General features: G+C 44.2%; 1 protein-coding gene across 5 annotated transcripts in view; it reads right to left on the bottom strand.

The window, feature by feature from the left end:
• Nucleotides 1-21,401, bottom strand: part of GZF1 (GDNF inducible zinc finger protein 1) — a 75,119-nt gene extending 53,718 nt beyond the window's left edge. The window contains exons 1-4 of one of the 5 annotated variants that reach the window (XM_048934827.1): nucleotides 20,332-21,401; nucleotides 16,117-16,212; nucleotides 14,325-15,632; nucleotides 11,916-12,854 (exon numbers count right to left, since the gene is read on the bottom strand). In XM_048934827.1, the coding sequence (XP_048790784.1) occupies nucleotides 11,916-12,854; nucleotides 14,325-15,631 (2,246 nt within the window). In that variant the 5' untranslated portion in view covers nucleotide 15,632; nucleotides 16,117-16,212; nucleotides 20,332-21,401. The other 4 variants (XM_048934831.1, XM_048934826.1, XM_048934832.1 and 1 more) reach the window with 4 other exon arrangements.
• Between the last annotated feature and the right edge of the window lie 2,146 nt (nucleotides 21,402-23,547).

The following is a 23,547-nucleotide window of genomic DNA, read 5'->3' as shown; positions in this document are numbered from 1 at the left end:
AGGTCGATGAGGAAAAAACCAACGTCTTCGAAATATGGTGGAGGTGGCAGTGGTGGTGGTGGTGGAGGAGGAGGAGGAGAAGAAGTAGGAGTAAAAAACAGCTACAAAAAATTAGCTGGAAGAGGAAAAAACCAACAGATTCAAAATACGGTGGACGTGGTGGTGGTGGTGGAGGAGGAGGAGGAGGAAAAAACATCTATCAAAAATTAGGAGCAAGAGGGAAAAACCAACGGATTCAAAATATGGTGGAGGTGGAGGTGGAGGTGGTGGAGGATAGAAGTAACAACTACAAAATGAGGCCGATGAGGAAAAAGACAGCATCTTTGAAATATGGTGGAGGAGGTGGAGGTGGAGGTGGAGGATAAAAGCAGCAACCACAAAATGACGTCAAAGAGGAATAAAGAAGCATCTTTGAAATACGGCGGAGGAGATGGAGGTGGAGGAGGAGGATGAGGAGGAGGAAAAAACATTTACAAAAAATTAGCAGGAAGAGGAAAAAACCAAAGTCTTCAAAATATGGTGGAGGTGGAAGTGGTGGTCGTGGTGGTGCAGGAGGTGGAGGATAAAAGCAGCACCCACAAAATGAGGTCGAAGAGGAAAAAAGAAGCATCTTTGAAATATGGTGGAGGATGTGGAGGTGGAGGAGGAGGAAAAAACATCTACAAAAAATTAGGAGCAAGAGGAAAAAAAAAACGTCTTCGAAATATGGTGGAGGTGGAGGTAGTGGTGGTGGAGGAGGAGGAGGATAAAAGTAGGAACTACAAAATGAGGTCGATGAGGAAAAAGACAGCATCTTTGAAATATGGAGGAGGAGGTGGAGGTGGAGGTGGTGGTGGAGGATAAAAGCAGCACCCACAAAATGAGGTCGAAGAGGAAAAAAGAAGCATCTTTGAAATATGGTGGAGGAGGTGGAGGAGGAGGAGGAGGAAAAAACATCTACCAAAAATTAGGAGCAAGAGGAAAAAAACCAACATCTTCGAAATATGGTGGAGGTGGAGGTGGTGGAGGAATAGGAGGAGGAGGAGGACAAAAGAAGCAAGTACAAAATGAGGTCGAGGAGGAAAAAACCAACGTCCTCGAAATATGGTAGAGGAGGTGGAGGAGGAGGAGGAGGAGGAGGATAAAAGAAGCAACTACAAAATGAGGTCGATGAGGAAAAAACCGACATCTTCGAAATATGGTGGAGGTGGAGGTGGAGGTGGAGGAGGAGGAGGAGGAAAAAACATCTACCAAAAATTAGGAGCAAGAGGAAAAAACCAACGGATTCAAAATATGGTGGAGGTGGAGGTGGTGGTGGTGGAGGAGGAGGAGGATAAAAGTAGCAACTACAAAATGAGCTCGATGAGGAAAAAGGCAGCATCTTTGAAATATGGTGGAGGAGGTGGAGGAGGAGGAAAAAACATCTACCAAAAATTAGGAGCAAGAGGAAAAAAACGTCTTCGAAATATGGTGGAGGTGGAGGTGGTGGTGGAGGAGGTGGAGGAAAAAACACGTCAGGAACAGGTAAGTAGCAGCGAAAAGAAAACAAGGAGGGTAAGGTGCAAGTGGAGATCGTGGAGAAAGATGAAAAAAGCAGCGATGACATGACAAGAAGGACGAGGAGAAGGAACAGGAGAAAAAAAACAGCGGCGAAAGGGAAATGACAAGGACGTAGAGGGAAAAATGAGGAACCAGGAAATGAGGTGGAGGAGGCGGTGGTGGAGGAGGAGGAGGATAAAAGAAGCAACTACAAAATGAGGTCGATGAGGAAAAAGCAACGTCTTCGAAATATGGTGGAGGTGGAGGAGGAGGAGGAGGAGGAGGAGGAAAAAACATCTACCAAAAATAAGGAGCAAGAGGAAAAAACCATCGCCTTCGAAATATGGTGGAGGTGGAGGTAGTGGGGGTGGAGGAGGAGGAGGACGAGGAGGAGGAGGTGGAGGAGGAAAAAACAGCTACAAAAAATTAGCAGGAAGAGGAAAAAACCAACGGATTCAAAATATGGTGGAGGTGGAGGTGGTGGTGGTGGAGGAGGAGGAGGATAAAAGTAGCAACTACAAAATGAGGTCGATGAGGAAAAAGGCTGCATCTTTGAAATATGGAGGAGGAGGTGGAGGTGGAGGTGGTGGAGGAGGATAAAATCAGCACCCACAAAATGAGGTCGAAGAGGAAAAAAGAAGCATCTTCGAAATATGGTGGAGGTGGAGGTGGTGGTGGTGGAGGAGGAGGAGGAGGAGGAGGAGGAGGAGGAGGATAAAAGAAGCAACTACAAAATGAGCTCGATGAGGAAAAAACCAACGTCTTCGAAATATGGTGAAGATGGAGGTGGTGGTGGTGGAGGAGGAGGAGGATAAAAGTAGCAACTACAAAATGAGGTCAATGAGGAAAAAGGCTGCATCTTTGAAATATGGTGGAGGAGGTGGAGGAGGAGGAAAAAACATCTACCAAAAATTAGGAGCAAGAGGAAAAAAACAACGTCTTCGAAATATGGTGGAGGTGGAGGTGGTGGTGGAGGAGGTGGAGGAAAAAACACGTCAGGAACAGGTAAGTAGCAGCGAAAAGAAAACAAGGAGGGTAAGGTGCAGGTGGAGATCGTGGAGAAAGAGGAAAAAAGCAGCGATGACATGACAAGAAGGACGAGGAGAAAGAACAGGAGAAAAAAAACAGCGGCGAAAGGGAAATGACAAGGATGTAGAGGGAAAAATGAGGAACCAGGAAATGAGGTGGAGGAGGCGGTGGTGGAGGAGGAGGAGGAGGAGGATAAAAGAAGCAACTACAAAATGAGGTCGATGAGGAAAAAGCAACGTCTTCGAAATATGGTGGAGGTGGAGGAGGAGGAGGAGGAGGAGGAGGAAAAAACATCTACCAAAAATTAGGAGCAAGAGGAAAAATCCAACAGATTCAAAATATGGTGGAGGTAGAGGTGGTGGTGGTGGTGGTGGAGGAGGAGGAGGATAAAAGTAGCAACTACAAAATGAGGTCGATGAGGAAAAAGGCTGCATCTTTGAAATATGGTGGAGGTGGAGGAGGAGGAGGTGGAGGAGGAGGAAAAAACATCTACCAAAAATTAGGAGCAAGAGGAAAAAACCATCGCCTTCGAAATATGGTGGAGGTGGAGGTGGTGGGGGTGGAGGAGGAGGAGGAGGAGGTGGAGGAGGAAAAAACAGCTACAAAAAATTAGCAGGAAGAGGAAAAAACCAACGGATTCAAAATATGGTGGAGGTGGAGGTGGTGGTGGTGGAGGAGGAGGAGGATAAAAGAAGCAACTACAAAATGAGGTCGATGAGGAAAAAAGCAGCATCTTTGAATTATGGTGGAGGAGGTGAAGGTGGTGGTGGAGGTGGAGGTGATGGTGGAGGAGAAAAGCTACGACAGGAAACTGAGATGGAGAAGGAACAAAAGGGAGAGGACAAGGAACAGGTAAGTAGCAGCGCAAACAAAACAAGGAGGTAAAGGTGCAGGTGGAGGTCGTGGAGAAGGAGGAAAAAAGCAGCGATGACTTGACAAGAAGGACGAGGAGAAGGAACAGGAGGAAAAAAACAGGGGCAAAAAGGAAATGACACGGATGTAGAAGGAAAAATGAGGAACCAGGAAATGAGGTGGAGAAGGCGGTGGTGGAGGAGGACGAGGAGGAGGAGGAGGAGAAGGATAAAAGAAGCAACTACAAAATGAGCTCGATGAGGAAAAAACCAACGTCTTCGAAATATGGTGAAGATGGAGGTGGTGGTGGAGGAGGAGGAGGAAAAAACAGCTACAAAAAATTAGCAGGAAGAGGAAAAAACCAACAAATTCAAAATATGGTGGAGGTGGAGGTGGTGGTGGTGGAGGAGGAGGAGGATAAAAGTAGCAACTACAAAATGAGCTCGATGAGGAAAAAGGCAGCATCTTTGAAATATGGTGGAGGAGGTGGAGGAGGAGGAAAAAACATCTACCAAAAATTAGGAGCAAGAGGAAAAAAACGTCTTCGAAATATGGTGGAGGTGGAGGTGGTGGTGGAGGAGGTGGAGGAAAAAACACGTCAGGAACAGGTAAGTAGCAGCGAAAAGAAAACAAGGAGGGTAAGGTGCAAGTGGAGATCGTGGAGAAAGATGAAAAAAGCAGCGATGACATGACAAGAAGGACGAGGAGAAGGAACAGGAGAAAAAAAACAGCGGCGAAAGGGAAATGACAAGGACGTAGAGGGAAAAATGAGGAACCAGGAAATGAGGTGGAGGAGGCGGTGGTGGAGGAGGAGGAGGATAAAAGAAGCAACTACAAAATGAGGTCGATGAGGAAAAAGCAACGTCTTCGAAATATGGTGGAGGTGGAGGAGGAGGAGGAGGAGGAGGAGGAAAAAACATCTACCAAAAATAAGGAGCAAGAGGAAAAAACCATCGCCTTCGAAATATGGTGGAGGTGGAGGTAGTGGGGGTGGAGGAGGAGGAGGACGAGGAGGAGGAGGTGGAGGAGGAAAAAACAGCTACAAAAAATTAGCAGGAAGAGGAAAAAACCAACGGATTCAAAATATGGTGGAGGTGGAGGTGGTGGTGGTGGAGGAGGAGGAGGATAAAAGTAGCAACTACAAAATGAGGTCGATGAGGAAAAAGGCTGCATCTTTGAAATATGGAGGAGGAGGTGGAGGTGGAGGTGGTGGAGGAGGATAAAATCAGCACCCACAAAATGAGGTCGAAGAGGAAAAAAGAAGCATCTTCGAAATATGGTGGAGGTGGAGGTGGTGGTGGTGGAGGAGGAGGAGGAGGAGGAGGAGGAGGAGGAGGATAAAAGAAGCAACTACAAAATGAGCTCGATGAGGAAAAAACCAACGTCTTCGAAATATGGTGAAGATGGAGGTGGTGGTGGTGGAGGAGGAGGAGGATAAAAGTAGCAACTACAAAATGAGGTCAATGAGGAAAAAGGCTGCATCTTTGAAATATGGTGGAGGAGGTGGAGGAGGAGGAAAAAACATCTACCAAAAATTAGGAGCAAGAGGAAAAAACCATCGCCTTCGAAATATGGTGGAGGTGGAGGTGGTGGGGGTGGAGGAGGAGGAGGAGGAGGTGGAGGAGGAAAAAACAGCTACAAAAAATTAGCAGGAAGAGGAAAAAACCAACGGATTCAAAATATGGTGGAGGTGGAGGTGGTGGTGGTGGAGGAGGAGGAGGATAAAAGAAGCAACTACAAAATGAGGTCGATGAGGAAAAAGGCTGCATCTTTGAAATATGGAGGAGGAGGTGGAGGTGGAGGTGGTGGAGGAGGATAAAATCAGCACCCACAAAATGAGGTCGAAGAGGAAAAAAGAAGCATCTTTGAAATATGGTGGAGGAGGTGGAGGAGCAGGAGGAGGAATAAACATCTACAAAAAATTAGGAGCAAGAGGAAAAAACCAACGTTGTCGAAATATGGTGGAGGTGGTGGTGGAGGAGGAGGAGGAGGACAAAAGAAGCAACTACAAAACGAGGTCGATGAGGAAAAAACCAATGTCCTCGAAATATGGTTGAGGTGGAGGTGGTGGTGGAGGAGGAGGATAAAAGAAGCAACTACAAAATGAGGTCGATGAGGAAAAAACCAACGTCTTCGAAATATGGTGGAGGTGGTGGTGGAAGTGGAGGAGGAAAGGGAGGAGGAGGAGGAAAAAACATCTATCAAAAATTAGGAGCAACAGGAAAAAACCAACAGATTCAAAATATGGTGGAGGTGGAGGTGGTGGTGGTGTAGGAGGAGGAGGATAAAAGTAGCAACTATAAAATGAGGTCGATGAGGAAAAAGACAGCATCTTTGAAATATGGTGGAGGAGGTGGAGGATAAAAGCAGCACCCACAAAATGAGGTCGAAGAGGTAAAAGGAAGCATCTTTGAAATATGGTGGAAGAGGTAGAGGTGGAGGAGGAGGAAAAACATATACAAAAAATTAGGAGCAAATATGGTGGAGGAGGAGGTGGTGGTGGTGGAGGAGGAGGAGGATAAAAGTAGCAACTACAAAATGAGCTCGATGAGGAAAAAGGCTGCATCATTGAATTATGGTGGAGGAGGTGGAGGTGGTGGTGAAGGAGAAAAGCTACGACAGGAAACTGAGATTGAGAAGGAACAAAAGGGAGAGGACAAGGAACAGGTAAGTAGCAGCGCAAACAAAACAAGGATGGTAAGGTGCAGGTGGAGGTCGTGGAGAAGGAGGAAAAACGCAGCGATGACTTGACAAGAAGGATGAGGAGAAGGAACAGGAGGAAAAAAAACAGCGGCAAAAAGGAAATGATATGGATGTAGAGGGAAAAATTAGGAACCAGGAAATGAGGTGGAGGAGGCGGTGGTGGAGGAGGAGGAGGAGGAGGATAAAAGAAGCAACTACAAAATGAGGTCGATGAGGAAAAAGCAACGTCTTCGAAATATGGTGGAGGTGGCAGTGGTGGTGGTGGAGGAGGAGGAGGAGGAGGAGGAAAAAACAGCTACAAAAAATTAGGAGCAAGAGGAAAAAACCAATGGATTTAAAATATGGTGGAGGTGGAGGTGGAGGTGGTGGTGGTGGAGGAGGAGGAGGATAAAAGTAGCAACTACAAAATGAGGTCGATGAGGAAAAAGGCTGCATCATTGAAATATGGAGGAGGAGGTGGAGGTGGAGGTGGTGGAGGAGGATAAAAGCAGCAACCAGTAAATGAGGTCAAAGAGGAAAAAAGAAGCATCTTTGAAATATGGTGGAGAAGGTGGAGGTGGAGGAGGAGGAAAAAACATCTACCAAAAATTAGGAGCAAGAGGAAAAAACCATCGCCTTCAAAATATGGTGGAGGTGGAGGTGGTGGTGGTGGAGGAGGATAAATGTAGCAACTACAAAATGAGGTCGATGAGGAAACAACCAATGTCTTTGAAATATGGTGGAGGTGGAGGTGGTGGTGGAGGAGGAGGAGGAGGAGGAAAAAACAGCTACCAAAAATTAGGAGCAAGAGGAAAAAAACAACGTCTTTGAAATATGGTGGAGGTGGAGGTGGTGGTGGAGGAGGTGGAGGAGGAGGAGGAAAAAACACATCAGGAACAGGTAAGTAGCAGCGCAAAGAAAACAAGGAGGGTAAGGTGCAGGTGGAGGTCGTGGAGAAGGAGGAAAAAAGTAGCGATGACACGACAAGAAGGACGAGGAGAAGGAACAGGAGGAAAAAAAACAGCGGCAAAAAGGAAATGACAAGGATGTAGAGGGAAAAATCAGGAACTGGGAAATGAGGCGGTGGAGGCGGTGGAGGAGGAGGAGGATAAAAGCAATAAGCATGACATTAGACAGAGAAGGATGAGGAGGACAAGGAAAAAATTGACAACAGTCAATTGCGAAGTAGGTAAAAGAAAAAAAAAGAAACCACAAAAAAACAAGGAGGAGGTGGAGGTGGAGGTTTAGGTGGAGGAGGAGGATAAAAGCAGCATCCACCAAATAAGGCTGAAGAGGAAAAAAGATGCATATTTGAAATATGGTGGAGGAGGTGGAGGAGGAGGAGGAGGAGTAGGTGGAGGAGGAGGAGGAGGATAAAAGCAACATATATAATCTCAGGAGGAGAAGGAACAAAAGGAGGAAAACAAGAAGCAGGTAAAAAGCATTGAAAACAAAATAAGGACGTTAAGGTGGAGGTGAAGGTCATTGAGAAGGAGGAAAAAAGCAGCAAGGATTACATGACAAGAAGAACGAGGAGAAGGAGCAGGAGGAAAAAAACAGCGGCAAAAAGGCTATGACAAGGATGCAGAGGGAAAATGAGGAACCAGGAAATGAGGTGGAGGAGGTGGAGGAGGCGGTACTCAGACCTGGCCATTTAGTTCTATAGAACAAATGAATAAACAATATACATAAGTAGTATCGATTATTTTAGCGTCAATTCTACGGGTGTTGGTATTTGTGAGGCATTTACCCACAATCAACTTCTTATCACAAACAGACTGGGCAAAGTAGCATACTTTAGCCCTACACAAATGTGTCATGTAACTGATTGAATTCCTTTATTACATCCATCCTGAAACTTGTTGGATATTTCCCACCAGGGATAGGGAATAGAGCTCACTCACAAGACTGCTCCAGCACTCCACTATCTTTCCCTTCCCCCTGTGTATGCACACATTTGAAATGACTGAAAACACATTGTACTGAAGAGACTTTTTGGAAGCGAAATGTGACTGCATGTGCGCCAGAGATACACATACAGGCAAAATTGTTGAAAATGGAAGGATTATATTCATCTCTCTAACAGAGATCAAAATAAATGACACAATTTATGTAGCTCATCTGAGCTCATGCATTTCAAACTCTTTGTATCAACCCTCCATAGAAGGTTAAAATGTGGAAATGTTTACAGATATATTTTGCTATCAGCTCTTAGCTCCTGATTCTGAAAATTCTAATATGAAGGGCTAGAACTAAGGAACATACACTTCTCTTAATCTGCTATTCCAATACATGCAACCACAAGAACAACAGCCATGCAAAACATAAACATTATTGGTATCCAGCTGTCCCCTCAGTTTTACTAACCCATCCTGCCTCCCTCCTTCCCTGCTTCACTCCCTGTTCCTGAAAGCACCTGACGTTCATGAACATCTTAATGGTGCTTCTACAGAGCTGGATTTTCATACAAACCATTCAGCTACCTTTCTACCATTATAAAATAGCAAACAGTACAATGGAAATCTTTAGTATCTACTTTTCTTCTTTACTCTTTTCAAATAGTGAGATTTTTTTAGCTGTTTTTTCGAATAGCAACCACATGCGACATACAGCTCATCATGTTATAGACATACTTCCATTTTTCTGATGGTTGTTAAAAGTGACAAATTAAATGACTTTTGGCAGCTGCACTCAGCTCCCCTGAGAATGAGAGTCACATTCAGAATCCATGCAATAAAAGAAAGTTGGTTAAACGTTCTGCCAACTTGGGCAGATTGAAACAGTCTCAGTGGGACAGCAAGACAAAATGAAACTCATCAGGTCCACAAAGGGGTTTGCAGTGTTGGAGGATAATGTTATTCAAGTGGCAGGAGTGAAAGACAAGTAGAGGAAAGGTAAGCAGAACAGCATCTGACCCTTTCTTTTGCTGATAAGAAGCATCAGAACAGCAATTTTAACTATATTTTCATTACTACTGGCAGTTCTAACTACACAGAAATTCATAATAATTAAACTTTGCATTTGCTGAATAAAAGGCCATCTTCCACACAGCTTTATTTCTGTATATAAATTATTCAATGATAATTAACTGAAAAAAGGAAAGGGATTATTCAAGTATCTTGCTTACTATCCCAAATACTGCTGCAACGCTCTTGTCTATAGGTAGGACTGTATGGAAACACTGTATGCCATTCCCCTTCGTGGCATGTCACTTCCTGTTCATACAAATTAGTAGGAATATATCATTAAAAAGCTCTTTTGGGGCCAAAATGCCAGTTGCTAGTCTGTCAGAAACCTACTGCTATTGCTAATCCAATTAGCTAGTCATCCTCCACATACAAAAAGAAAACAAAATCCCCTACAACTATATAGGCACCATAGGTTTTATTCGTTCCTCTGCCAACACCGTTTATTACCCAACAGCGATCCTCACTCTCCATGATATTTCTCATTTTAAAGCATCCACTGACTGTCCCTGTACTCCTAAGTTCTTACTTTGGCATCCTAAGAAGCTTGTACTCTCCCAATGAGACAAACTCCTTTTAACCCTTCTTTTCACTCATTCCAATTACACTGTCTCTCCTACACGTGAAACACAATTGATAGCCTTTACCAATCCTTACTAGTAAGGAAAAGTAATCCCTACGTGCTTGCCTTGTCCTTTCTACTCTCAGACACACTGTTACATTACATCACACTTCAGTTACTTTTGTTCTCACCGCAGTCCAGCTCCTCCTGTTCTTCCCCTCCAAATTCAACTCACTCTGTCAGCACACAGACAATCTAAACTAAGCACTCCATTACAAAGATAGACCTGGAAGCTTTTATGTCAGTAATTCTCCTGTAAATCCTACTCACTTTCTGCTTAGCTTTTTTCTATATGCAACATCGGTTGTTTACCAATAGGGATTCGTATGTTAGCTTAAGAACCATTACATTAATTTAGCAAAAGCAATCTATGAGGGATAGCTCTAACACTTGCCATTTCAACTTCAGTGGGTGAATAGTTTTGTTTGCCCCAGTAATTCTGCACTGGGGGCATAACAGAACATTTTTATCTTCTGCCTCCATTATTTTGCCTCACAAGAAGCACGGGAGTCCCAGTAGAATACTTCCACCTTTTGCACCCAGCAGGTGCAAGGACATCTTTGTCAGATTCCACTTATGTGGCTTTCAGAGTTGCTCACTAGGGTCAAATAAGCAATGGAAATTTCCCAAATTGGGGAAAAGCAGCTGAAAGTTAGTCCAATGTCTCAGTAGTCAAGCTGAGGGTGGAAAATGAGGAAGAAGTAGGTGGGCACTTGACTGCCCTAGATACCACTGAGCATGCCCAAAGGGACACGAGCATATCTTAATAATGAGTCCTTGAAAAAGAATATGGATGCTGCTGTACTGCACGTGTCTGAACTGTTCCAATGTAGAACCTGAGCTCTGAGGAGGCACACTTCAGATCACATCGAGCTACATGGTTATTTAAGGGCTATGCTTGTTAAAAAACTCTGGACAGGAATGTCTGCCTGTAGATCTGGTTGCCATTTCAGCATTACGGCATCGTTCTCGTTCCACTTCCTATCAGTATAACTGATATCAGCACTGTATGTACATTCTGTCAGCTGAAGGAACGCAATATTTTCCCAAGCATTTCAATGATTTTCTGAGCACTCAAAGGTTTCTTGCCTGACTGTTTTGCTCTCTTGGTTTCTATGCAGCTGCGCTGTGACCTGGGAAAGCAGAGAAGTGCTGAATGCCTCCCTATACCTATAACACAAAAGCAACTCAAGCCATTCCTATTTGTCTCCTCAATCGTTAAATGACTAGAACAATCCCAGCACTGAACAGCAATCTTCAAAACGATTTCTGCCTTGGGAACAGATCCCGTGTTAGCAAAGGGCAGGCAACACTATGGAACATGCAATTGTTCTGCAGGTTTAAGAGCAACAGTGTAGGCTGTTCAATACCAGCTAGTTGGTTTCACACCTTGGAAACATTCCTGGACATGCTTAACTTACTTGGGTAGTACAGCCTATGCCTATAGCTACTAACGCAATCCTACAGTGCAAGTTAAAAAACAAATGTAAACCCTTCAAATAAACAGAATAAAAAATCACTTTGCAATTAATTGCATCTTGCTTTTCTCATCTCATGGATCAGAAAGACTGCATGAGGAGAAATTATTTTGTGCAATAACCAGCTCTAGCTAGAAAGTATCACCCCAAAAGCTTTCCTAACCTACAGATGAGATTACGTAAAATTTTCCACAGAAAGGTGACCTTGCATTTTGTAAACAGCGTGGTTCTTTTTTGTTTTTAATTAAGAGGAAGCCTGATTAGCAACTAAGCATCTGCCGCAGCCCTGACATGAGAAGGTCTCACTGGTCCTGACAAGGACCTCTCTCTTCTGAGATCTGCTGCCACTCTACAGACCCAGAGGCCCCATTTCACCTCAGCAGCACTGCTCAGCCTCTGCCTAACCTACATCAGAACAGCACTGGCCTGCAGCTCAGCCACAGCCCCACACATGCACTCCAGGGATCCAGACCCCAACTCAGTGACTGACTTGAAGTCTGTTTCAAATGACTAGATTTGCTTGTAAGTTTGGACAGAGCACCTGTTTCAAAATCCCGACCAAAATTTATGCAATGGCCAGCTGCAGACAAAGCCTTTACACAGAAGAATTAATCACAGATACCACGTATCACATCATATCCCAGCACTGCTGTCATAAAGACACCAAGGGAGAATGACTCAGAACTGGGAGATGAGAGGAAAAAGAATTGCTGAAGTACATGAGGCATGCGGGAAACGATAATGGGAGAAGCAGCACCATAAACTGACCTGGTATGGATCTTAAGCTGTGATGGCTGAGCAAATTTGGAATGACAAATGCCACATTCATAAGGTTTTTCTCCTGTATGCGTCCGCATGTGAAACACTAACGCTGTTTGGGAGCTGAGGATCTTCCCGCAGACAGAGCAGAGAGGGCGTTTCACTCTGCCTTCGTGCTTCCGCACATAATGCGTCCTCACATCTCTCTTTCTTTTAAAAGTAGCACTGCAAAGGCTGCAGGCAAACTGCCTTTCGTCAGTGTGGACGCATGCTCGGTGCTCCTTCCAGCTGTTGTAACTAGCAAATGACTTGCTGCAGATGTCACACTGGTAGACTTTACCAGGCAAGCACTGATGGATATCTCTGCAGTGATCCACATACTTTTTCCGGGAAACAAACTGCTCGTTACACTCATTGCATCTTATTACATAGGCCGATTTCTTATTCGCCTCACTTTTATTTACCTTCTTTATTTTAAATTCTTCAGCTGATACACGTTCTTCAGCACCTTTTTCATTGGAGCACTCATCATCCACATCATCTTCCTCAGTAAAGGCTTCATCGTTATCTCTAGTAGCTTCGACATCTGAATACTCTGCTTCATAATCTCCCTCTTCCTCTCCCTTCACACTCTTCCCACCTTCAGCTTCATTCCCTTCTTCACTCAGCGTTTCCATTCCTCTTTGAGCTTCCGTATGTTTCTCCTTCTGTTCTTCTTGCAGTTCACTACAGTCTGCCTGTGTAACAGCTGGCCTTGCAGGCTCTTCCTCCCGACTTGCAGACTCTTTGTGCATTGCATCCTTTTCTAGCACAGCCTCTGGCATCCCATCCCATATCTCCCTATCACCATCTTTGTCACAGCTTGCTGCATTTGGTCTGTGAGTAGGTGGAATTACCATCCAGTAGACTGGCATAAGTTTCCTCTCTCGCCCAGATTCATGGACTTTTCTGTTAAAACAAACAAACATGGGGAACAACTTTAATAGGTTCAACTACTTCAGTTCAGGCATGTTTATCTTAGAGGAGCTGTTTCCTTTTAGCTGTTCTTCACACCATTTAGAGAACACACAGCATAATTAGAGTGCCAAATGGGAATTTTGCATGGAGCTAGACCAGGCAGTTAAAGAAAACTAAAATATCTGAGCCCATCAAGAACAGTCTCTGAAGTATACATATTTGTCACCTGGCTACAACCAAAACATGGACTGTATATTTTCCTCCAAAACAACAGTGGACAGTGTAAGAAATGAAGGACTCAAACCAAGGAAAATACAGATTAAATATAAGAAAAACAAAACAGAGCCCCTTGCAAGTCATCTATTGCAACTGTTAATTCTCCTTATCGCTAGTCAGGGTGTGGAAAATGAACTGCAAAGGTTTTAAAAGCAAATCAGACACACATCTGCCAGAAATAACATCAGTACAGCAGAGAGAAACTTAAAGCACGTGAATGCACTGAATAGCTTTTACAGGCCCCTTATGGACTTGGCTTACAAACACAGAAACGTGAGAATTAACAGATGCATTTTCTTACTCAAACACAGCTCAACGTCCTCCTGATGGACCTTTGATTATTAAAAACCAATAAATAACAAGCCCAGGTTCTAACAGCCCTCCTGCCTTGGAGAAGAGCAGGCCCTATGGCCAGTTTCCCTGCAATCATGATTCAACACGAGTTAGCAGAAAGCGTGCCCACAATGAAAGAGTCTACCAATTCTAGCCTATGGCTAAAATGCTAATATGTTTAAACACAACATTTTTCTTCTCAGAGATTAATGCACACAATCTGCATTACCCTCAGTACTAAACATAATCCAAAATATAAAGCACAGTGCCAACTGGATGTGCTCTGAAAAGCACAGAGCAGAAATGCAGAAGAACAACACAGAACAACTTCCAGTATTTTATATGTCTGCAGTTACCCGGTGTAGCTACTGCCCTTTCCCTGCTTTCTCCATTTCACCACATTTTTAATTGACTTGATGGTATTTTTATATAATTTAGCACTCTAAATCTTTCTTTGGAGTGAATTATTAGTATCAGCACTTATTGGATATATTATTAAGAATCAGGAAAGCACTGATGTATATTTCAAGAAAGAGGAAAGATATTTTCACATGCGTTTTAAACAGATGCCGATTCTTTTGGGATTCCAATTTTAATATCAAAATCTGAGGCTTCTGCACAAGACCTCTTTGATTCAACAGGAAATGCTTGCCTGAATTCCCAGTTTGGGAAACCTCAATCCAGACTCAGAATTTGATGAAGTAACCTGAAAAAAATCTGTACAGATTTCAACACCCGTCAGATCAAGCCCAAGGAATTCTCCAAGTGAAGCTTTTAGGACTTCAGAAATGCTTCCACCCTGCTGCTCACAAACAAGCGAGAGCTCATACACACAAACACAGAATGCTGTACCTCACATGAGTCTTGTAAGCAGACCTCTGAGCAAAGCTGGCAGGGCAGCGCTCGCATTTATAAGGTTTCTCTCCCGTGTGTGTTCGGATGTGGACCGTCAGGCCACACTTGGAGCTGATGAGCTTGTCGCAGTACGGGCACGCCTGTGGGTCTCTCTGCTTCTCGTGCACCCTCTGGATATGATCATTTCTGTCCTTCTGATGCTTGAACCTCTTGTCACAAAACATGCAAGAGAAGCCCCGTTCAGCGCTATGAACAGTGAGGCAATGCTGCCTCAGGTTCTGGTGGCTGGAGAAGAGCTGCTCGCACATGTTACAGCTGTACTTGACAGACAGATTAACACCATGCTTGAGCTCCATGTGCATCTGGTACTGCTTGATAACATGGAATGATTCACTGCACTTCTCACATGCAATCTCTGGCAAGACTTCTGCCACACGCTGCAGTGATCTCTTACGTTTGGTTTTACTGCTAAGATCAGAAATCAAACTGTTTCCACCTTCCCACTGCTCAGACAGCATATCCCTAACTACTACACAGGCTTCCTTTGACCCAGTCTGACTCACGGGAGAGTGAGCATTCCTCTGCTCCAGACCAATGACATCCATGCCAAGTCTGCCTCTGTTATCTGTTCTGTCACATTTAGGCAGCTTTGCTGTCCTAGATTTTTCTTGTGGAAAAGCAGTGCCCTCTTGCTCTGGATTTGCTGGTTGGCCTTCAATGAGTTCACAGCCAGCCAGCAACTTGTTACGCTTTTGCCTCTCCCAGAGCTTCCTCTGCATGGGTACTGCCACCACTTGGGAACAGCTACTCAGTTTGCAGTCTTCCTCTTGCTGGATGCGAGGCCACTGTGGCACACCATTTTCACACAGCTGATCTTTCAGATGGAGGCTCAAATCTAAACCCTTCTTTCCCTCTGCTCTCACTTCTTCACAAATGTCAAGCAAGTCCTTGCACTCAAGCCTTTCTGCTATTTCTTTCATTCGCTGCAGTTTTCCTGCTTCAATCTCCACTTCTGCAGTATAGACGAATTCCAGAAAGGAGGTGAACTCTTCTGTGTAAATGTCTTGCAGAGTCACTGTGCAATTCTTGGTGTCCAGCATCTCATCATGCAGGAAAAGCCCCTTAAAATAGTTGCTGGAAGCTGCCAAGACAGCTTTGTGAACCAGAAACTCCTCTTGAATTCCTAGATGTTGCGTGTGCACTGTCACATCACAGAGATGACCAAACTGGTACAGAGAATGCAGTGCCCTCAGGAGATTAGGAGCTGCAACCTTGGACTTCATTAGAATTTTCTTCTTCTCCATCCTGCCAGAAAAAGAGACAGATGTTTGAATGCTTGTTCTTCCACGAATTACCTCTTCATTCACATACAATATTAGTCACTTACGTAAAAAGCTCAGTGGAGTGCTGTGTCCCAATTCCCAATTTACAAGATGTACTAAAGGCCTCAAGGTTACTTCTGTCAGCGCAACTGTCATCAGCAAACACAGATTATGGTTTATTGTGGTCACAGATGAAGATTTACTCTCTAGGATAATCCTTCAGAGCCAATATTCTGGAGTGCAGATGGTAACAGTAACAAAATGCGAGTAACATAATAACGTGACACTTCATATAAGCACTTTTCAACATCAGAGGTCACAGCAATTCACAGTAAAAATAAGCAACCTTCCCCATGTCTGTTGTATCAATGGGGGAATCAAAGTATAGCAGGTCACTTCCAGTTGTTTCCAGGCTGGTGTTAAAGCAAAGCCTGTGTTTTGGCAACCTCACACCAGGCTCTACTCACTGTGACAGGCAGCTCCTCGTCCAAAGCAGGGCAGAAATCTCTGGACCTCAATCAATTTTGTTTCTGTTTCGCTCCCCTCCACATAAGCAATCAGACCTGGTGGTTAAAAACGAGAATTAGAAAGCTTATATTGTACTCAGGCACTTAAAGAAATGCAGAAAACGTACAGGGACAAATGATGTATCTGGAAATGTATACTTTTCTTTTTCCTCTGAGGAGGCAGCAGTATTTTATTTGGAAAATATTTCCAAACAGCCTGCTCCTTCTCTGTCATCAAACAGCGAGGTCAGAAGTTTTCTGACATCTTGATGATTTCGCAAAGAACAATTTGCACTTTCCCATCAGCTCAAGGGACAGATGCCACGCATCATTACAGTAAACCACATGCCTGAGAGCACTGTGGCTTTCCTATCTCAACCATTATACGACACCTATAACTCTGGAACAAGAAGTCTCATTTACCCTTGCCCATAAAGCACAGCAACGTTGCTGACACCCGGACTGAAACCTTTAGCTGCTCCTATAATATGTGATCTGATACAATCTGATATTCTAAGCTTATATTCCTGATACAACAGAGTTTCTAAATGCCTGTTATTTAGCACATTTGCAACAGATCTGTCACCAAGGGAAGAACCTTAGGCCAAAATAAACAGACAAAGTAGCTTGCTATTGCTGAAAGACTCTGCTTAGGGTTGGCTTGCTGCGCTTGCTTTCACTCCTCATCTGAATTATGTTTGACATTACATTAAATACATCCCTGGCAGATATAAGCTGTCTGATTAAGAAGACAAATGTGTCTTCAACATACAGCACTAGGAAGCTGAATACAGTACAAAGCCTAGAGAGAACAGCTTTGAATAGCAAGCTTAAGAGATAGCTTTGAGAACACTCTTCCTATTACAAGCTGCAGCAAGCACTGCAGAGGATAATCATCTTCTAATCTGAAAGGCGTGCTTCGTAACTTGTGACATCCCAAATAACAGTTTAAGAACTGCATTTACAGGTTTCAGGTGCCATTAAGAGTCACAAGAACGTGTATTGTAACGTTCAAGGAAACAAGGGGGATTTCTACTAGACACTAAATGTCTGTAATACCTCAATATCTGTCTCAGGAGTTTGATCCTGAGTCCTCCCTCCTATGAGCTTTTGTTGAGAAATCCCACCCAAATGAGTGGGACTGCTTGGGATCTCAGCCTTCCTGCTCAGCTGCTGCAGAACTTCCCACCTCTCCTGTCTGCCAGTTCAAAGATGTTTACTCAAAGAAAACAAACAGACATTATTAAAAGACAAATACTTTGGAGAAGCAGCCAAAAGAATGAGTGAAGACAAAACAGGTGCTGAAAGAGACCACTGAAACTGGAAGTTGTGGAGGGATGCACAACATAGCATCAACTAAATTGTATCAGAAAAGGACTACTTCGATCGAGATTCCTCCAAACATCTAATTAACACTTTCTCTGTCTTATGAATGCTGAACAGTGAGGACAGTCTTAGTGAATGCATTCAGCACTGTTTTGCACCCTGTGTTGACCACGATTTTTACAACCTGCTGAAATACTATTGCTACTACTAAATATTTACCCTGCAAAAGGAACAAGGAGTGCTTGCAAGCTGCAGGAAGAAATGCAGATCCAGAGGCTAATGCCTATACTTAGTCCACAAAGTCACAAGAACTACCATCTAATCTGTTCCCTGACTTGCCCTTCTCAGTGTTTTCCAGCACATCATTCCTCACGTCTGAGCAGAGCTGACAGTACTGAGAAGCTCAGTGATCAGTAAAGCTTAAGGAAATCAATGAGCAGAGCATGTGCTAATTTTCTCCTCCTCCTTTTTAAGATCCCCATCTGAGATAAATTCTTAGTACAAGCTCACATGTGAACTCAGCTAACACTTAGATCTGATACAGAGCCAAACAGAGAGGTTTGTTCCAACATGATCTCGTCAGTTCATCTGGTTCTAGATTAAATCAGCCTGGGAACTGTTCACTGAAATGTCTTTCTAATGAAAAAAATACCACAAATAAATCAATTCTCACCTTTTTGCTTCTTCAGAAGAAAACGAGACTGCTTTTTGTTACTGCTTGGACAGGAAACTTAACTTGAATTTTCTCAAGCAGTGTTGAATAATTTGTTTTCTCACATTTTACTTTCATGAGATGAGATTAGAATGTCACTGCAACTGTATTGAAACACTGTCTAAGTTGCTTTCTTATTATTTTTTCTTTTCCTGAAAACTTGTCAGTAGAGAGTTTTTAAACATGATGCTTTCCTTTGTGTGGTAAGAAAGCCTCTACTGTTTATATGTCATTAAAGCTTATTGACAAGTGAATATTTATGAGGCATTCCCACCCAAAGCAATAAGAACAAGGGTGACAGAACTGTGGTAAATCATTCCCTTATTTAATCAAAGGGAGAGATGCATTTTATGCATTTTGAGTTAATGTTGACTTGAAATAACAGCCAGCAATCAAATAGAAAAAATAATGGTAACACAATTATTAATGCGAGGCTTAATCTGGTCCCTCCACATATGAACACAAGACATCTCAGTATTCATAATCCTAACTTTGGCTCCTAGCCACATCACTAAAGCAAGCTTCCCCAATCCCTTTTGCTTTAGCCAGCCCAAATCTCAGAACAATTGGCACTTGTCTTTCCTGCAGAACTTATATGCCTTATGTATGTAACCTTAACCCTGCAGAGTGGCAGAACACAAAACTGCTCCTGGCTCACAAAACCAGCAGCAAAAATGAGGAGGCAAAAGAAGCTAACAGCCCTAATGAATATCATACTGCTTTGGAGCTACTTCTGAGATCAGGCAGCAAGTTGCTAGCTTCAGACACTGACTTCCGGGGACTCAAAGAGTTTGGATGGATGCAAGACTTCCAGAAAATTAGACTAGAAGAACCACTGCAAAAGCCAAAGCATATTTCTCTTTAATCACAGTACCTAATAATGCCGTTGGAATAAGTCCAGCTGTTTTCAAAACCAAAGCCTAGTAACGGCTTCTAATCCACAAGAAGAGATCAGTGTTTTGTTCTGTGCCCCTCTTCTTTTTAATGCTACAATGATGCATTCAACAGTATTTCCCTAATTAAATTCATAACTTCTTTATGAATTAAATGAAATTAAAGGAAAACTGCGCCAGTAAGAGCAACAGTAAATGTTTCTAAAACAGAATTGTTTCTTGGCTTTTACTGTTTACCTCTACTTGGAGATTTTTATGGGCCAGGGCCTTAACTGATGTGATACTGTACTGCTCATCAGAAGTGAAGACAGTAACAGCATCCCCATCTGTCTGGGGAAAAAGAATACAGGAAAGGTCTAAAGGCACAATTTTCGATAAGCATGCCACTCAATTTATTTCATGCTCTGTTTTTTGCAAAGTACACATAATCTTCAGTTGCTTGAGCCTCCCCAAGTCTTTTAAATGGAATTCTAAATTTCTAATTAGGGAAGTGAAGAGAAACTTATTCCCTAACTTATCTTGCCAGGGAGGGATCCTTTACAATCTTGACAGCTGCTTGCATATAGGAACCCCTTTACCTACTGACAGAAGAAAATGAGACCTCCTTTGACCAGCTGCTCTTTGCAGAAGCTGTCCAAATACCTCTGTGAAGTGCTGGTACAGCATGAGAGCATAGGTTTACTCCTGGATGCCTTGGCTAAAACTTTCCCGAGTAAGATGAAGGTGGGTAGACTTTTTGTCTTCCCCCCCCAATTCCCCATCAAGTCAGATAGCATTTTGAGAGTGACTGTGATGATAAAATGTGAATGACAGGAAGATAATTAACTACCGTAAGTGAAAAAGAACATGAAGAGGGCATAAATAAGTGCTGGAATTACTCACCTGCATTAACCACCTGGAAAATCAAGTTTATTCACACAAATTCCCACACCAGGCCTAGCAAGCTGTCAGAGCAGCGACAACACCCACACCACACCTGTCACAGCCAGAAATCAATTCAAATCGCTCTTTCTGTGAGAAAATCGAGGCCACCCACCCAGGCCGTAGGGCTGGGACACCTCAGGACACATCAAGCTTCGCCGCGGCGCCCAGGCCTCGCCTCCGCCACGCTCCCTCACGAGGCGTCGAGCCCGGCCCGCGGCCCAGCCAGCTCTGGGCCCTCCCTCGCGGCAATCCCCGGCGGGCCGCGCGTCCAATTGCCCTCACCGACCCCTCGGTCCCGGCCTGGCTCGCCGCAGCCCTTACCCTACCGTGCCCCACGCGAGGGTCGCGGCTGCCGCGCTCCTTTCGCACCGCCTCTGGGAGAAACCACCTTTCCCCCGCTGTTTCGCCGCAATGGTCCTGCCCGCCTGCCCGAAAGCAACATGGCCGCCCTCGGCTTCGTCCCCGCAGCCGCTCAGCCTTTCCGCCATCTTGAGTGAGGGAAGCGGCATGTCAGGAGCGGGCGGCCATCTTGGGCGCGGGGGTTTGCCCGCTACTGCTCGCTTTCGAGGCCCGTTTTTGGATTTGTGAGGGAAAGGGCTGCTGGGCGGGGAGAGGAAAGCTTGGAAGAATAACAAAAACAAAACCAAGCCAGGCTTTCTGGGTGAAGAACCCGTGCTGCAGGCTCAGCTGCCCACTGAGGAGAGGCATGGCGGCCCTCCTGCGTGCCCGCAGCCCCCAGGCCAGCCCTGTCCCATGTCCAGAGCCGCTTGCCTGCAGCCATGATGTTACCCAGAGAGGGGTTTTTGTTGTTCCGCAGCCAGGCTGCCTTCACGAGAGGCATGTAGATGATTTCTCTTGCTAGGGGGAGACAAGAGGGAGGTGAGGAAATGCACAGCTGTAAGATGTTTTCTGACCCTCAAAAAGAAAACCTCAGATCTCAGCACAGTGCATTTGTGCAAGTTGTGTGAAAACGCTTTTTTTTTTCCCATGAGAAAGCAAGCTGGATTTGCTGATATCTTGCAGAAGATCGGGTTGCAGGGCCTCAGTTCTGCAAACAGATCCAAGCTGGAAGCCAGGACTTTGTTTGCCTGTGTCTGGGGCTTTACTGTCTCTCTGCATTGCCAGGCTGGATGACAATAAAATTAACAGCTTCTGTGGGGACTTTGTTTTTCTAACAATTCATATATGTCTTCTCTAGGAAGAGCTGGTTGAAAAAATGCATAAATGTAAGAAGCTTTTGCTCAACTCCTTTCAAAACACAGAGAAAAACATCCAGTTGACTTAAAACCAGTCTGTTTTCCTATCTGCAAAATGAAGTATTTCACGGTTCTTGCTCAAAATACATCCCAAAGACTTGCATCTGCCATTGAAATCTGTTAGTGCCAGAACCATTACACAGAGAAACCACCTGAAACTGAAAACTGGTGCCTAAGAGAATGGTCTTTGTGGTTGATTTTGAAATGGCCCAAGGGCTTGCAAAGGGCACTGGGTTGCCTGATGCTGTCTGGGCACCAGCAGGGCTGGAGGACCCATCTATGCATCTCATTGAGTTATAGAGAACACAGCCTTAGATGGGCTGCAGAAGATGCCAAGTTAATGTGTCTTTGTCAAGTAGTTCTGTGCCCTAAGAATTTCTGTTTTTACTCAGAAATCTCAAATAAGTTGTAGTTAAATTGCTCATGTTGCCAATGGCTCCTCACATTGTTGTTCCTCAGGATCAATAAATGTCTTATCTCATGATGTAGCTTTCTCCAACAGCTAGATCCAGCCCTCCACATCTCCCAGTATGGATACTGGTTGATTACATCTAGTGATTAGATTTATAGTGACTGTACGTCCAATTTAAGGACGTTTTGTGGGGTAAACCTGCTCTTCAGCGGGGACTTACATCTTCTGCAGCCACTGTTCCTGCAGCACAAGACTGCTTCTTGTCCGTAACCCAACGTGGTTAGCTGGAAAGGCACTCCACAAGCTGTCTTTTATCATGTGAATTGATTTTAAACAGCTGATGGATGTGACAGGTTCACTCTGTGGGCTGCCAACTACTTAAAACACACAGGTCTTTTTCCCAGTACAAATCGCAGATAAATTCCTTGTGGAAACTATTAAGTTAGCTCAAGTGGAAGTTTTAATCTTTAGCTTGCAAGAATGTTGGACGGTGATTGTAATTCCTAGAAGTAAAACAAATTCTGCAATTTATGATCTTGCTATGAGGCCAGCATCACTGGGACTTATCATGCTGTTTGCCTTTATTTTCTGTGCTTCTATTACACAAATTTGAACCTGGATCCTGTAATTAGCAGGCTACTGGCCAAATATTAGAAAACATTCACAGTTATGTGGCAACAAGACTACTGTCGGAAAGAGAGAATAAAAATATTTAGAATAAAAATAACCGGGGGAAATTCAACTGACTTAGGCTTGTATAGGCCAAGAGGCAAGTGCTGTCTGATGGATTTCCCACTGAGGAGCGTGCGCTTCCACTGCGAATTTGGTTTTCATCGCTGATTATTTTGTTTGTATTCGGAGAATGTTTCTATTGTCAAGATACAGCTCTCGGAGCAGAAAGAATGAGCAGCAATATGAGTGATCCATGCTAAAATGTCAGGATAATATTCCTATATCTTAGCACAGGGGAATGGTGTTTGCTTTTACTTTATCTGAAACCTGGTCTGTTCAACAGTTCTCACCCAGAGGAGTTGGGAGGGAAGATGAAGTGCCAGACTCCTGTCCAATTTAGTCTTGCTTTCACAAGACTTGAGTGAATTGCTGCAAAGAGTTGGCAGCGCTGTTGTACGGGGTCATGCTGCATGTCAATCCTTGTGGGTCCCCTTTGGAGGACTGCACCAAACATTGCTTTTGCATACTGAGGGCCTTCAGGAAGCAGGGCAGGCTGGATTTCCTGCTGCCAGTAGTGTATTTCTGAGGTCAGAGAAGAGGAACTTGGCTCTCCACATGTCCTGGGTGCTCAGATGCACTTTGAGTGTTGTTCATGAGTTACTGCATGGCTTCTTAGGGCAGAATATCAAGCCCTGTCTCCCTCATCTCTAAGAAGTATCCTAATTTCTGGAGGAAAAGAGGGAGGGCAAGTGGCTTATTTGCTCTCCCTCTAAATCAGGAACTCTTTTCTGAGCATTTCAACAGGAGGGATGAAACCATCTGAGAGTTGGGAGGGAGGTGTCTGAATCCTCTCAGGCTGAGGAACGTGCTGAACCTGAGTGCCCTGTGCATGGAATGACTGATCTCAATGCAGGGGTGCTGCAATACAGCAGGACACAACTCATGTCATCCTCTCAGCCAGAATACTGCAAAGTCCAGAAGAGAGCCGCAGCCTGGGAAGCCAGATTTTATCTATTTCCTTTGCCTGGGTGTGAACGCCTTGGGCTTTGATCATGGTGAATAAGACCAGGAAAAAAGGAAACATTGGGAACCAGATCTGACCCAAGATTTTCTGCCAGCCATGTCACTCCACTGTGAATGCCAGTCCTGCTTTTGGGCACCGAGGTCTTTGATAAGAAAAGTGAGGAATGGAAATGC

This window comes from Lagopus muta, chromosome 2 (genome assembly GCF_023343835.1).
Source record: "Lagopus muta isolate bLagMut1 chromosome 2, bLagMut1 primary, whole genome shotgun sequence".
Classification (NCBI taxonomy): Eukaryota; Metazoa; Chordata; class Aves; order Galliformes; family Phasianidae; genus Lagopus; species Lagopus muta.
Note: the sequence above shows the minus strand (reverse complement) of the source record. Positions and strands in the feature narration are given on the sequence as shown.